At 57.9% G+C, this 13,171-nt stretch overlaps 2 protein-coding genes across 3 annotated transcripts in view; one reads left to right on the top strand and one right to left on the bottom strand.

Moving 5' to 3' along the window:
- MARCHF10 (membrane associated ring-CH-type finger 10) overlaps positions 1-1,895 on the top strand; it is an 83,591-nt gene extending 81,696 nt beyond the window's left edge. Inside the window, exon 11 of the mRNA XM_059669898.1 lies at positions 1,518-1,895. Within this exon, the coding sequence (XP_059525881.1) occupies positions 1,518-1,585 (68 nt within the window). The 3' untranslated portion in view covers positions 1,586-1,895. The remainder of the gene's footprint in view (positions 1-1,517) is intronic.
- Positions 1,896-7,903: 6,008 nt separating this feature from the next.
- The window catches only part of MRC2 (mannose receptor C type 2), a 65,416-nt gene continuing 60,148 nt past the window's right edge, over positions 7,904-13,171 (bottom strand). Inside the window, exons 23-30 of one of the 2 annotated variants that reach the window (XM_059669897.1) lie at positions 12,927-13,035; positions 12,190-12,428; positions 11,901-12,069; positions 11,661-11,807; positions 10,535-10,654; positions 10,164-10,343; positions 9,384-9,410; positions 7,904-9,256 (exon numbers count right to left, since the gene is read on the bottom strand). In XM_059669897.1, the coding sequence (XP_059525880.1) occupies positions 9,033-9,256; positions 9,384-9,410; positions 10,164-10,343; positions 10,535-10,654; positions 11,661-11,807; positions 11,901-12,069; positions 12,190-12,428; positions 12,927-13,035 (1,215 nt within the window). In that variant the 3' untranslated portion in view covers positions 7,904-9,032. Of the gene's footprint in view, positions 9,260-9,383; positions 9,411-10,163; positions 10,344-10,534; positions 10,655-11,660; positions 11,808-11,900; positions 12,070-12,189; positions 12,429-12,926; positions 13,036-13,171 lie in introns of both variants that reach the window. The other variant, XM_059669896.1, reaches the window with a different exon arrangement.

Genomic DNA, 13,171 nt, shown 5'->3' with positions numbered 1-13,171 from the left:
CCTCCCCTGCACCGGCCCCAGTGTGGGGGCAGCCAGTTCTCCCTGGAAACGTGGATCTAGGCCCGCTCCACCTGCCCCCAGCCCTGCACACACACCAGAGGCCTGCAGGCACCACCGAGGTGGAGTAGAGCCCTGTGCAGGGCGGGTCTTGGCACCTGGTCAGATGCTGCCCTCGCCTGGCTTCCCGCCAGAGCCAGGATCCAGAAAAGAGCCACAGAGCCCCATGGCTTCCACCCTCCCGCAGGCCGCACTCTTCCTTGGTCCCCAGCAGCCTGGCACGCCTCACCTGGTTGGCAGCACTTTATTAAGAGCGGCTGCCAGAGCTGAGTCACAGCTGTGACCTGCCGCCCTAGCTCAGTTCAGGAAAACGAGGAGGAGAAAAGGCAAAACCTCAGGGCCCACGAGGTGGCACAGAGATGCCAGCCTCTTTGTGGCTCTGTGGTGCCCATGCCAACCTTCTCACCAGGCACCCCGCCCCTGCACCTGGTAACCGAAGCCACACATAAATGGCACAGGTGGCACAGAGGTGAGGGCAGCTGGGGAGAGTCCCTGGGTGGGTGTGCCCGGATCTGACAACCTGTCACACCTGTCTGTGACCCAGCCCCCCTGCCAGTGCTGCCCAGCTGGCACGAATGACTGTCACCACAGCCAAGCCCAAGGCGAGGGAGGGGAACAATGCCTCCTGCAGCTACCAATCCAGGTGTGAACAGGAGCAGGCAGGGGGCCTTCAGGCCAAAGGCTAGACCAGAGCACCTCTCCATTTGCACAAGTCAAGGCAACTGGCTTTGGGGGAAAGAGCAGGGTGAGAGGAAACAGGGGAAGCTTGTGGGGCTGGGGCTTCCTGTGGCAGAGGTAGAAGCTGGGAGGGTCCAGGTAAAGACGGGGGGAAGCCAATTGCTCGTATTCCTTGCCCTTCTTCCACAGTCAAAATGTTTCCAAACAGTCAGGGGGCACTCACTCAAGCCAATGGGAAAAGAAATGTACTGAGAACGAGAGTTTCCCCCAAGAATAAAGAGCCCCCACCCCCATTCCATCTCCTCACTCAGACCCCAATTCCATCCCACTGCCTCTCTGTCTTCCCTCCCATCACATGGCCCTCTGCTTCCAGCCACTTGATCCCTGGAAGACTTCTTTACAACCTAGGCCAATCCCTCCCCTGCTTTCCTGACAAGTTAAGGAAGCGAGAGTTCGTGTGGGGGCACTAACCTGCGAGCCTCCTCCAGCTATTCATCCTGCAAACATTTGCAGCACCAGGCCCCATGGGGATCTGAAGATGAGTAAGATGCTTTTGGTGAGGGGCTTACAGTCCAGCTGCCCTGGCCGGTGGGAAGTCTAGGAAGTTCCCAGCCCCAGGCTGCCATCTCTGTTCCCCACACTGTTCCAGGCACTGCAGCACGTGTGTGGCTGGCCACTGGGGCTGGGATGGGGGCGGGAGGGGCAGCAATGGCACGCCCCTCCATGGCAGATCCCGCAGTCTGCTGTGGCCCTACAGCCTGAGAGATCTTCTTGCTTTCCAGATTCCGAGTTGGGAGATGGAGATGGAGATGAAAACGGCATGTATGAAGGCAACAGGCGGGTCATCTAGCAAGGAGCTGGCCATGGAGCTCGACGGAGACCTCTCCCCCAGCCGCCCTTTCTATGTCCCCAGGTCCCTCCCTCCCTCCCTCCCTCCCTCCTCTTTACTGAAACCGAGACCATGTGTCTGCAGTTACCGTGTTTACTTTATGCCACTCCCTTCTTGGGGTCTGGCTTGAGCGTCTACGGACAGCAACAGCCAAGACCCCGACAGCACAGGCCAAGCAGCCTGGCTTGTTGAGCACCCTCAGGCTGCCCTGCTGCTGCCCCTCAGCCCAGAAGCCCCAAAGGACCCCACAGCCCTGACAGGCCCAGCAGCCTGGGGCCCCTCTGCTGAGGGCACCTGTTCAGGCCGCCACCCTGAGTGGAATCGTGGTGCGTATTCAGTAAACCGACTTAATTTACCCAACTCTGTTTTCAGCTTATTTCAGTCTCACTGGGCCAAGGCTCAGGGCCTCCGACTGGGAGGAGAGGGAAGCACAGCCCACAGCCCCCTCCCCACCTCCACTTCTCCTTGCTCCCCACCACCACCATGGGGGGGGGTGACACATCCTGGACCCCCGGGGGCTGGTTAGGACCTGATTGGTGTGTGGACTCCACTCTTCTCTCCTCTTAGGGCCCAAAGACCAGATCAGACGGGGTGAAAAGAGGTCAGAGAAAGCTCATGAGAACAGAGAACATTATGTGTTTCTGTTTGTCTGTGGGGGGAGAGGGGGTCAAAAAATAAGAGATGGTGGGCACAAACTACTGATAAATGCAAAAACATTATGCTAGGTGAAATAAGCCAGACATGAAAGACTGCACAGCATATGATTCTATTTACATGCAATTTCTAGAAAAGGCAAAACTGTAGAGACAGATCAATGGTCATGGGGGTTGGGACTAGGGATGGAGACTGACTGAAGACAGCTGGAGAGGACTTTGGCAGGTGATAAGCATTTTGCATTGATCTCTCATCGTCACAATAACCCTGTGAGGCAGGTATCATTAACCTCATGTGACATGGGAGGAAACCCTATATTAGGATTCTTCAGAGAAGCAGAACCAATAGGATTTAAACAGATATATAGAAATAGATGTATTAGGAGGCTTGGCTCATGCAATTATGGAGGCTGAGAAGTCCCACGACCTGCCATCTGTAAGCTGAGACCCAGGAAAGCTGGTGATGTCGTTTCAGTTCAAACCCAAAGGTCTAAGAACCAGGAGCATGGATGTCCGAGGGCAGGAGAAGATGGATGGCCCAGCTCAAGCACAGAATTTGCCCTTCATCTTTTCATTCATTCAGGCCCTCAACGGATTGAATGATGTCCACCCACGTCAGGAAGGCAATATTCTTTACACAGTCTACCGATTCCAATGCTAATTTCTTCCTGCAACACCCTCACACACATACTCAGAAACAATGTTTTACCCACTATCTGGGCGTCCCTTAGCCCAGTCGACTTGACACATAAAATTAATCACCACAACATCTAAGCTCCAGGGCGTGACACGCCCAGATTTTCAGGGTGTAAGTCAGTCTGTTGGCTAAGACCATGCTTCTGGACCAACTGAGAGGGTAGCATCCTTAACCAGCTCCAGCAGTCGGGTGCATAGCAGAAAGGGCCTTGAAGAATGGAGCCCAGGCAAGCCAAGAGGTGGGGGCAGGAAGAAGAAGCCGGGAGTACACACAAGAGCATCTGGCTAGAGTGGGGTCATTGGGCAGGGGAGTCAGGGGGCCCCATGTTCAGGTCAGGGAGCTAAGGTTCCACACAGACAGGAGGGAGCTACCAAAAGCCACCAACCCACACTTGGTGAGATGAGGCAAGTGGGGCCCAGAAGAGCTAATGGCAGTAGGAGGAGAGAGCACACTCCCGTTAAGGAAATAAATGGGAACTTTAAAATATCCAAGAGTGTAAATGTCTATGCATCAATCGCGCTCCCACCTTATCTCTCTGCATTCTGAACGCTATCCCCCATGATCCCACCCCAGCCCGAGCTACCCTGATATAAGTACCCCCGCCCCCCGGTTTTTGAAAGTTCATTTTCCGCCACTCCACTCTCATGAAAAAGCTGCATTAGTACCTGTGTTCGATGACCGAAGAAAATCTGAAGTTTTTTCACTTTTAGGAAAAAAGCGGAAATAGTGTCCCGTGTTTGTTCTGCAATGAGCCCTTCCAGAAGCAGTGAGCATGGCCCCACCTAGCGCCTTCCCTCGGAACTGCACCCAGCATCTCCGCAGCAAGCTGCCAGAGCAGGGACTGTGTCTGAGAAGTTGTGCTTCATCTTGATTTATTTTGTGTATCTGTTATCAAGTGCCCAAGGGATCAGGAAAGCCGAAGAGAGCTCATAAGGATGTCACCCTTAGTATAAAATTGGACATAATGGAGCATTTGGATCATGGTGGTGAGCGAAATAAAGACGGTGTGCAGGCTAAATTTTAGGTCTGGGAAGGCTCATCTTCGCTTTCTGCCATTTCAACTGACAAGGGGGTTGGGTAGGAAGGCGCTGCTTCCAGTTTTCTGGGGAAGCCTGAGACGGCCTTGGAGGGGAAGCCACAGGACAAAAGGAAAGAGATCATTCTTGGCCCTTCAACTCCAAAGAGGCTTCTGAAACCGTCAGCAGAGATGACAGGTTGAGACTGGCTCCAAGATCGCAAGGGGGGCTCCCCAGGACCCGCTGCCCACCCCCAACACTCTCCATAGTGCAGGGAGGGTGGAGGGGCAGTGGCAGGGCAAGTTCGTCTCTCTGTGCCTCAGTTTCCTCACCTGTAAAAAGGGTCACAGCACCTACCTCGGGGGGTGCTGAGAAGATGAAGTGAGTTCATTCATAGTAAGCAGTCAGAACAGGGCAGCAGTGGTAACTACCCAATACGCATTTGGATGATTATCATTATCGTGGAGGAATGGCGTGTCTGAGGCGGCCCCAGGGCGAGGAAAGACACCATCCAAAGTTCCCCAGAGAGAGACAGAAGGGCCTCTCTGCATTAGCCAGCAGGGACATACAGCGACGATCTCTGCCACTCCGTAACGACTCAGAACTCAGAGGAGGCATGCCAAGAGGACGAGATAACACCTTCATCGCCCAGAATTCCCTTTAAGGGCTAAAACTGAAGTCCTGCCATGGCCCGATATCGGAAAACAGTCCATTTATTTGCACCAGCACCAAATCCGCTTCAGGTCCTTTCCTGTCTCCAGGGCTGGCACCCCGCCTGCTTTCCCGGACAAGGAGGGACTGAAATCTACAGCTCAAGACTGAAGTCAGACTTTTCCTGGGGCTCCTGGCAGCCCAGGCCCCTAAGATAAAGAACATCTGGCCAGGCCTGAACATCTGGGCACTTGGACATTATGCCGGTCCCCTGGCCGCCTCTCCTTATTTATCCCAACTCCCTTCTCTTTTCCTCCCTCTTCCTGCCTTCTTTCCTGGGGTCCTCCCTGAAGATAAAATCTTTACTTTGTCCCTGCAACAGGCTCAGCCCTAGTGCTCAAGGCAGCTTGGCAGGGCTCGGGCAGCTCCATTCCAGGAGAGCCATGTGGTGTGGCTGGCCGGCTCCTCACCCCTGCGGCCTCACAGCGCTGCCCACTGGGCCAGGCCAGCTCTGCCAGGACACCTGGAAGGAGGCATCTCTGCCCTGACAAGAAGAGGCTGTTAAAGGCCTGACACCGCGCTCCCATTCATTCATGGATTCCATGAGCCGTCACTGAGCGTCCAGGTGGCCAGAGCTGGGCCGGTTCAGTCCTGCCAGGCAAGGTTGGGCTCAGTGCCCGGCTCACAGTGCCCTTTGCTCGGGGCCCACGGGGATGGGACTCAGGGCATCCCGCTCCCAGCAGAGAGGGCACGTGGATGGGTTGTTTAGAGCTCAGTGAATTGGAATGAGCAGACAGAAAGGACGCTCTGCCACGTGCTCTACTGGGACCGGGCGAGCGGCAGGGCCCAGAGCCTTCCCCCTGCCCTCACTGTCCTCTGGCAGCGGGGAGACGCCAGCCAGGAGGCTTAGAACAAGGTCTGCGGGGGCCCGAGGCCCATGAAACGTCTGAAATGCTTGTGGGTCGGGGGAGGGCTCTGGCAAGGACTTCAGCCCCCAGCAAAGGAGAGAGGAGTGAGGACAGGTATTTCTGGGGGGATTTAAACCTCCAGACACTCGCCCTGGCCGGTGTGGCTCAGTTGGCTGGAGTGCCGTCTTGTACACCCAAAGGTGTCCCTCCCTCCCTCCCTCCAAGATCGATAAAATATAAAAATAAACCTCTGGTCACTCAACCAACCCCTGCCTGCCGGCAGCACGGGGCACCTGGGCTCTCACTTCCTCAGCTGCCCCTGCCACCCCAGGAGCCGAGGTCACTCCTCAGCTTTTCTCTCCCAGGGCAAGGGTTGCTGCCTAGGGGGACTCCCCGCAGCTGGGCTGTGGCCCACAACCCACAGGGCACTGAACCCACAAAGGAAGCTGTTCCTGAGTTTGGAGAGTGAATCACTTCAGGGTGAAGGGGACCCATCATTATGCTCCCCCCCCCGCCCGCCGGGGGACTGGGGCTCCCTCCTGTTCCCAAGTCCTGTTGCCACTGCTGGGGCTGTGCAGGAGCCTGGAGGAGGGCCTCGGGCTTGACCTCAGCCTCCGGCTCAGGAAAGCAGCTCCCAGGCCCCGCTGGGGCTCCGGCTCAGGAAGCAGAGCCCAGCCCGGAAGAGGACAGGATGAGACTTCGCAACATGTATCCTCTTTATGTCATTCAGGCTTTGGACCATGTGACCCTATTACCTATTCCGAGCAGGAGAAACTTGTTTTAAAAAATCACAACACACACACACACACACACACACACACACAGAGACACTCACACAGAGACACACACACAGACACAGACACACACACAGACACACACACACAGACACACACAGATACACACAAAGACACACACAGACACACACAGAGACACACACAGACAGACACACACACAGACACAGACAGACACACACACAGACACAGACACACACACAGACACACAGACACAGACACACACACACACACAGACACACACACACACACAGCGCTGTAGTCACGAGCCAAACCACCTTCTTCAAAGGTCAATCAGATCAGACACTCCCACCGACTGTCCACTCTACTTAAACCAACACCCACACGCTCTGCCGCTGGGCAGCTGGGTCTCACCAACCTCCTGGCCCGCCCCCGCCCCACTCCCCTTCCTCAGGCTCCAGCCAGCCTGGCCTCCCGGCTGGTCCCCTGAAGCACCAAGGACTCCCGCCACAGGGCCACGGGCACTTGCAGATCCTAGTGCCTGGACCTGGCCTACAGGACCGCACCGCTCACTCCCTCACCTCCCTCTGGCAGAACCCGCCCCAACCGGCGTCTACACTAGCACGCCCTCCCGTGGCGCGCGTGAGCCCTCCGCACAGCACCTGGCTGACCTGGCACAGTGGACCGTCCTTTGTGGGCAGGGCTGCCCCTTTGTTTCCGTGCTGCATCTCCGGCTCAGGTATCCTCCGAGTGAGTGAAGATGGGGGTAGAGGGCGGCCCCGCCTCTGGGTGGCTTCCGAGCCCAGGCTCCCAAGGACAAGTGTGCGCTTCCCCGAAGCTCAGAGGCCGCCCTGGGAGGCGGATGGTGTGGAGCCCCCGCCCAGGGCTGGCCCGGGCACCTCAAATGCTCCCCCGGGAGCCACAGCCCAGAAATATCAGGAACAGCTGACGTGTGTGGGGCATTTACTGCACGAGCTCGGGCTCCAGGCACAGATGGCCTCACTCAATCTTCCAATACCCTTACCACAGCGGTTCCCAACCTTGGCTGCACATTAGAATCACCTGGGAATCTTTTTAAAATCCTGATTTCTGGGCCTCATCCTCCGGAAATTCTGTTTCTTTGTTACTAATGTTGTGGCCCCACCCCATAACAAAGAAACAGACTTTCCGGAGGATGAGGCCCAGAAATCAGGATTTTAAAAAGATTCCCAGGTGATTCTAATGTGCAGCCAATGTTGAGAGCCACTGACTTAACACAACCCTAGGAGGTGAGTCCTGTTCTCCCATTTACACCTGCTGAAAGTTAAGTTGCCCGAGCGCGCGTGCTCTCTCTCTCTCTCTCTCTCTCTCTCTCTCTCTCACACACACACACACACCTCACACACACACACGCACACCTCACACCTCCCCAGGAACAGAGAGAGAAGGGGGAGCAGGCCCCGAAAGGCAAGGTCTGGGAAGAAGAGACCAGAGTGAGGGTGTCCCTGTGGGGCCCAGAGGCAGATGCAGAAATAACGAATGATGCCAGCTCAGGAATGCCATTTATCTCGTAAGCGATATGAGGAACAAGGCCCACGACAGGACGAGGCCGGAACCCCTCTCTCAAGCCTCTTACAGGTGTTTTATTTGTGTGCTTTTCTTTTTTCCTTTTTCTTTTTTGACAATAAAGGCACATTAAAAAACTACAAAAAAAGGACCATGTTTTTGAGTCCATGTTCACATTGTCCCGCACTGTGGCACCAGGACTGGCCGCACACTCCGCTGTGGGCTGGGGCTCGGCCTCTCGGAAAGGCACTGAGTGGGCTCCCGGCAGGGGCCACTCCAGGAGCAAGGACGCTGTTCCTCTGGGCCCCACAAGAGGGCGCCCCTGGAGCCGTCCCAGGCTCCGCCAACCCCTCCTCCTCTCTCTCCAAACCAGAGCCAGGAGCTGGAAACATTAGAGGAACTTATTTTGGTCCCCACAGGGGACTCTTCAGGGACTTTTTAGAGCCCTCTCCCAACCCGCAGGAGATGACACCCCAGCCTAGCCCAGTCGTCCCAGGAGGTGGAGCGTCTCTCCCTGGTCCTGTCTCCAGTCCAGCTGACACCACAGCAGAGCCCTGGTCCTCAGGCCAGACCCAGGCCACCCCTGCCACACCCCAAGGCCACCGCAGCAGGCACAGGAGTGATGGATGCTCAGACCCCTCAAACTGACCCCCACTCAGAGCAAGAAGACTCCCCAAACCCTAGGACCCTGGCTCAGAAGGAAGGGACAGGTGAGAAGCAGGGAGAGGGACCAGGGCAAGGGGCTCAGAGCTGAGGCTGCCAGGTGGGAAGAAGAGAAGCGACAGAGACTGGCTGAGGGCTCGGTGGAGGCTCCTCAGGCTCTGCAATGCGAGGGCTCTGGGGCTTGGTCAGCAGGCCCAGCGGTGGGGGAGGGGGAGGGGAGGGGGAGGGGGAGGGCTGGGGATAAAGAGGCTTCCATTCTGCCTCTGGTTACCATGGAGGCACAAGCCCAGGTGACAAGACCTTAGATCTTAGGACCCCAAAAAGGGAGACACCACGTGCACTCAGCCAGGGCTCAGCCCAGCCCTCGTGGGAGGGAGGGACCCCACCAGCCCAGGCTCTGCCCTACCCCAGCCCCCAACTGCAGCTCCCAAGGACATCCCTCCATAGGCCATCTGCACTGGTAGCTGGTGGGGGCCCAGCGGACCCAGCTCCTCCTGCCCGGGGCCTGCCCACTCCCTTGGCTCTACTCCTGCTGCTCGTTCATTTCCATGTCAGACACCAGAATGTTCTTCTCCGTGGCCTCGCCGGGGCCGGAGGCGCTGCTGCGGCTGTAGCGTGCACCCTCGAAGGCCCCACGCTCCACACTCTGTCGCCTCCGGTAGAGGATCAGGGCCGCCGTCACCAGGGCCAGGAGCAGCAGCACTGCCATCAGCACCACCACCAGGGTCGCCGGGTTCTCTGGGAGCGCTGCTGTGGCAACACGGACACCGCCTCGGTCAAGAAGCACCGCCACTGTGGGCAGCCCTGCCCCACCGCCGGCTGCCCAGATCGGGGGGGCGGGGGGAGAGGAGTCTCAGCTCTGCCTTCCACTCACCTGATGGGGCGAAGCTGCTCTCCTGGGCTGCAGGGAAGGGGTGGGGGGGGACAGTTAGTAGAAGTAGTAATAGTCAGAAGAAGAAACAAACACAGATAGAGCCTGCTGAGTGCTGATCTTGTAGGTTCTGTTACCATCCCCATCCTATATAATAAAAGCCTAATATGCTAAGTGTCGGGTCATCCGGTTGGCTGTTCAACCAATCAAAGCATAATACGTTAATGATATGCTAAGGCCACTCAACCACTCACTATGACATGCACTGACCACAGAGGGCAGACAGTCGACCAGTTGACCAGTCGCCATGATGTGCCCTGACCACCAGGGGGCAGACAGTGGGACATCCCCTGAGGGCTCCTGGACTGCCGGACTGCAACAGGGCACAGGCAAAGCTGAGGGACCCTCCCCGCCCCCACAGTGCACAAATTTTGTGCACCGGGCCTCTAGTTTTACATAAGAGGAAACTGAGGCCACAGAGTTTAAGTAACTGGCCCAAGGTCTCAGAGTCAGTAAGTGGTCTGCCCGGGGCTTAAACCCTGTCCATGCCCTTAACCACTACAAAATGAAGGGTTTGCTGTCTAGCTTAGCAACTTGGGGAAGAGCCAGTCCTTCCTACAGACCAATGTACCCCGGGGAGGGTTCCCACGGCCCCAGGCCTGTCTGTTCATGCCTTCCCCTGCTCTGTGTTTCCTGCAGAAAGAGAAATGGCCCCTGGCCCCACCCCTGCCAGCTTCGAGGGGGTGGGAGGAGGTTGAGCTGCGTGCCTGGCAGGGCGCTCACCTCGAGGGAGCTTGCAGACAACGCCCATGGTGATGTTGGTGCAGGCACCAGGTCGCCACTGCCCGCTGCTGCTCTGGATCCAGTAGCAGCTGTTGTGGCTCAGCATGCTGGGGCCCAGGCCAGGGGGCCCCCAGTTGGAGTAGTTCACAACCGTGTTGTCCTGCCAGACCAGGGTGCCTCCTGTGGGGGAGAAGGCACTGAGGGGGTGCGGGGAGCACAGACAAGGCAGAGCAGGAGCAGGTGGGAGAGAGCAAGCCTGTTCGAGTACCCATTCTCCCTCCCACAAGTCCTCACCCCCCCGCGCCCTCGTGAAGGGCACCTCCCCTATAGCCAGAGGCTTCCCCTCCCCACCCCCCACACGGGGTACCCACCTTTGGGGTTGAAGTTCATGCCTAGCCAGGCGCCCCGACTCTGGTCCTCAGAACTCTGCAGGTGCTCCCAGACAAACACGTTCTCCATCTCATCCCGAATGGACAGGACCGTCCCACCCACTGGACACAAGCGAGGTCCACGTCAGGGCAGGCGCAGCTCCCGGGCAGCAGAGCCCCCCCCCCCCGCCCCCCGAGGCCCCGGCCCCCTCTCTGGCAGGCTGAGTAAAGGATGGTGTGGGGGCCGAAGCCGGTTTGGCTCAGTGGATAGAGCGTCGGCCTGCGGACTGAAGGGTCCCAGGTTCGATTCCGGTCAAGGGCATGTACCTGGGTTGCGGGCACATCCCCAGTAGGGAGTGTGCAGGAGGCAGCTGATCGATGTTTCTCTCTCATCGATGTTTCTAACTCTCTATCTCTCTCCCTTCCTCTCTGTAAAAAATCAATAAAATTTAAAAAAAAAAAAAAAGGATGGTATGGGGTCCCTACATTCATGTGTGCACAGCCGGGAGGGGTGCATACATGTAATGGCACCTACGGGTGTCTATGGCAGCAGTTCTCAACCTGTGGGTCACGACCCCTTTGGCGGCTGAACGACCCTTTCACAGGGGTCGCCTAAGACCATCCTGCATATCAGATATTTACATTACGATTCATAACAGTACCAACATTACAGTTATGAATTAGCAACGAAAATCATTTTATGGTTGGGTGAAAACATGAGGAACTGAATTTAAAGGGCCAGAAGGCTTGCCGGGACCGGTTTGGCTCAGTGGATGGAGCGTCGGCCTACGGACTGAAAGGTCCCAGGTTCGATTCCGGTCAGGGGCATGTCCCTGGGTTGCGGGCACATCCCCAGTAGGGGGGTGTGCAGGAGGCAGCTGGTCGATGTTTCTCTCTCATCGATGTTTCTAGCTCTCTATCTCTCTCCCTTCCTCTCTGTAAAAAACCAATAAAATATATGTAAAGGGGCAGAAGGTTGAGAACCACTGGTCTATGGGAATGCGACGGGCACTTCTGTGTGAGTGCCTAGGGGAAGAGTGTAGCCTGGAGACTGCGTTCATGGGGTCTGAGTGTCCACGAGAGGGGTCACCACTGGAAAGACCCATGGGCTCTAGGCTGCCCTGCCCACCTCGCTGGCAGTGCTGCAGCGCCTCCTTGTGGCCCAGCTTCAGCTCCAAGTGGAAGGAGTAACAGTGCTCCCGAAAGGGAATCCACGAAGACTCAGCCAGGTCCTGGGGGCAGCTGCCATGGTAGTTTATTCTTCGGGGAGGGGGCCCTGTGGGAGTGCAGGATTGAGGAAGTCGCCCCGAGTCCTCCCCAGACGGCCCACGTCCGGCCCACGCCTCCACCCTGGCAGGTGGGCACTCACCACGGTGAACTCCACACACAGCCCCCTGCAACTTGGCTTCACAGCTGGCCGTGCGCCAGGCCCCGTCCACATCCACGTAGGCGCAGCCCCCTATATGCTGGGGCTCCCTGTCCTGCCAGCCCACGTAGCTCAGTGGCTCCTCCGAGACCCAGGAGTACCTCCGGGAGCCCTGGGCAGGAGGCGGCCGTCAGGGTGGGAGGAAGGGGACCAGCCAAGGAGGGGGGGGCAGGGAAGGCAGGGGGTTCGGAAGGGAGAGGAGGGAAATCAGGGGCGGTGTTGGGTAGCTGACCTCTTCACTGGCCAGCCCGATCCAGAGCGGTGTGCGCAGCCCTCGGGCGGCCTGTGTGAGGAAGGCCTGGGTGTAGGGCTCCAGCACGTGTGCCAGGCTGGTGTTGTAGCTCTCACACAGCAGGAGGGCGTCATGCCAGCTCAGTGGCTTCTGCAGCAGCCGGAAGGTGCCGTTGAGGTAGGAGAGCTCAGTGCCCGGGGCAGGGGGTGATGCTGCTGGGGACGGGCTCAGCAAGGGGTCTACAGGATAAGGAGACGGGGCTCAGGCCGGGCTCTGCCTCCCTCACCCCATTCCCAGGCCTGAGGCTGGGGAAGCCCCTGGTCTCAGGCAGAGACCAGGTCTCCACTGGGCACCGTGAGTGTTGGTCATGGTTATGATTCATGACATATTCTTGCTAATAAGCCAGGAAGCAAGCTAGAGCCTTCACCTGTCCCTACCCCAGAACCCAGGGCAGAGGAACCCATGCATGGAGCTGCAGGCACCTCAGACAGACCTCAGGGTGCTCCACACCACGGATGCCTGGGGTCTAGTTTTTCCTGGTCAGCCTTTCATTCCCCCAGCCTTCCTCCCGAGACCTGCCTTTCCCTCTGATTGGCACTGGGCCTTCCTGCCCATCTGCTTCCCCAGCAGATACGAGACTCTGGGGGTGAGGTCGGGAGCCCTGCTTCATTCCTCCCGGCATGGCCCAGAGCGGCTGGCCCGGTGCTGGGGTCTCCAAGGTCACTGGTCACACGTACCCGTGTCCCTCTGGCAGATGAAGCCGTGTGTCTCCTCCGTGCAGCTCCGATCATCCCAGCGGCCAGTGAAATGGGACGAGGGGCTATGCAGCACCACCGCACAGCTGGTCTGGGGGGAAGGAGCTGCTCAGGGGAGCCCCAGCAGCTGCCTCCACCTTGTGCCACTGCCCCCAAAAGGCACTATCAGCAAAGAGCTAGAAGAGGGGGGCCCAGGGAGTGAAGGCAAGCTAGGCGGCTGGGCAGGG

The sequence above is a fragment of the Myotis daubentonii genome, chromosome 16 (genome assembly GCF_963259705.1).
Source record: "Myotis daubentonii chromosome 16, mMyoDau2.1, whole genome shotgun sequence".
In the NCBI taxonomy this organism is placed as follows: Eukaryota; Metazoa; Chordata; class Mammalia; order Chiroptera; family Vespertilionidae; genus Myotis; species Myotis daubentonii.
The sequence above is the reverse complement of the archived record's forward strand: the minus strand, read 5'-3'. Positions and strand labels throughout refer to the sequence as shown.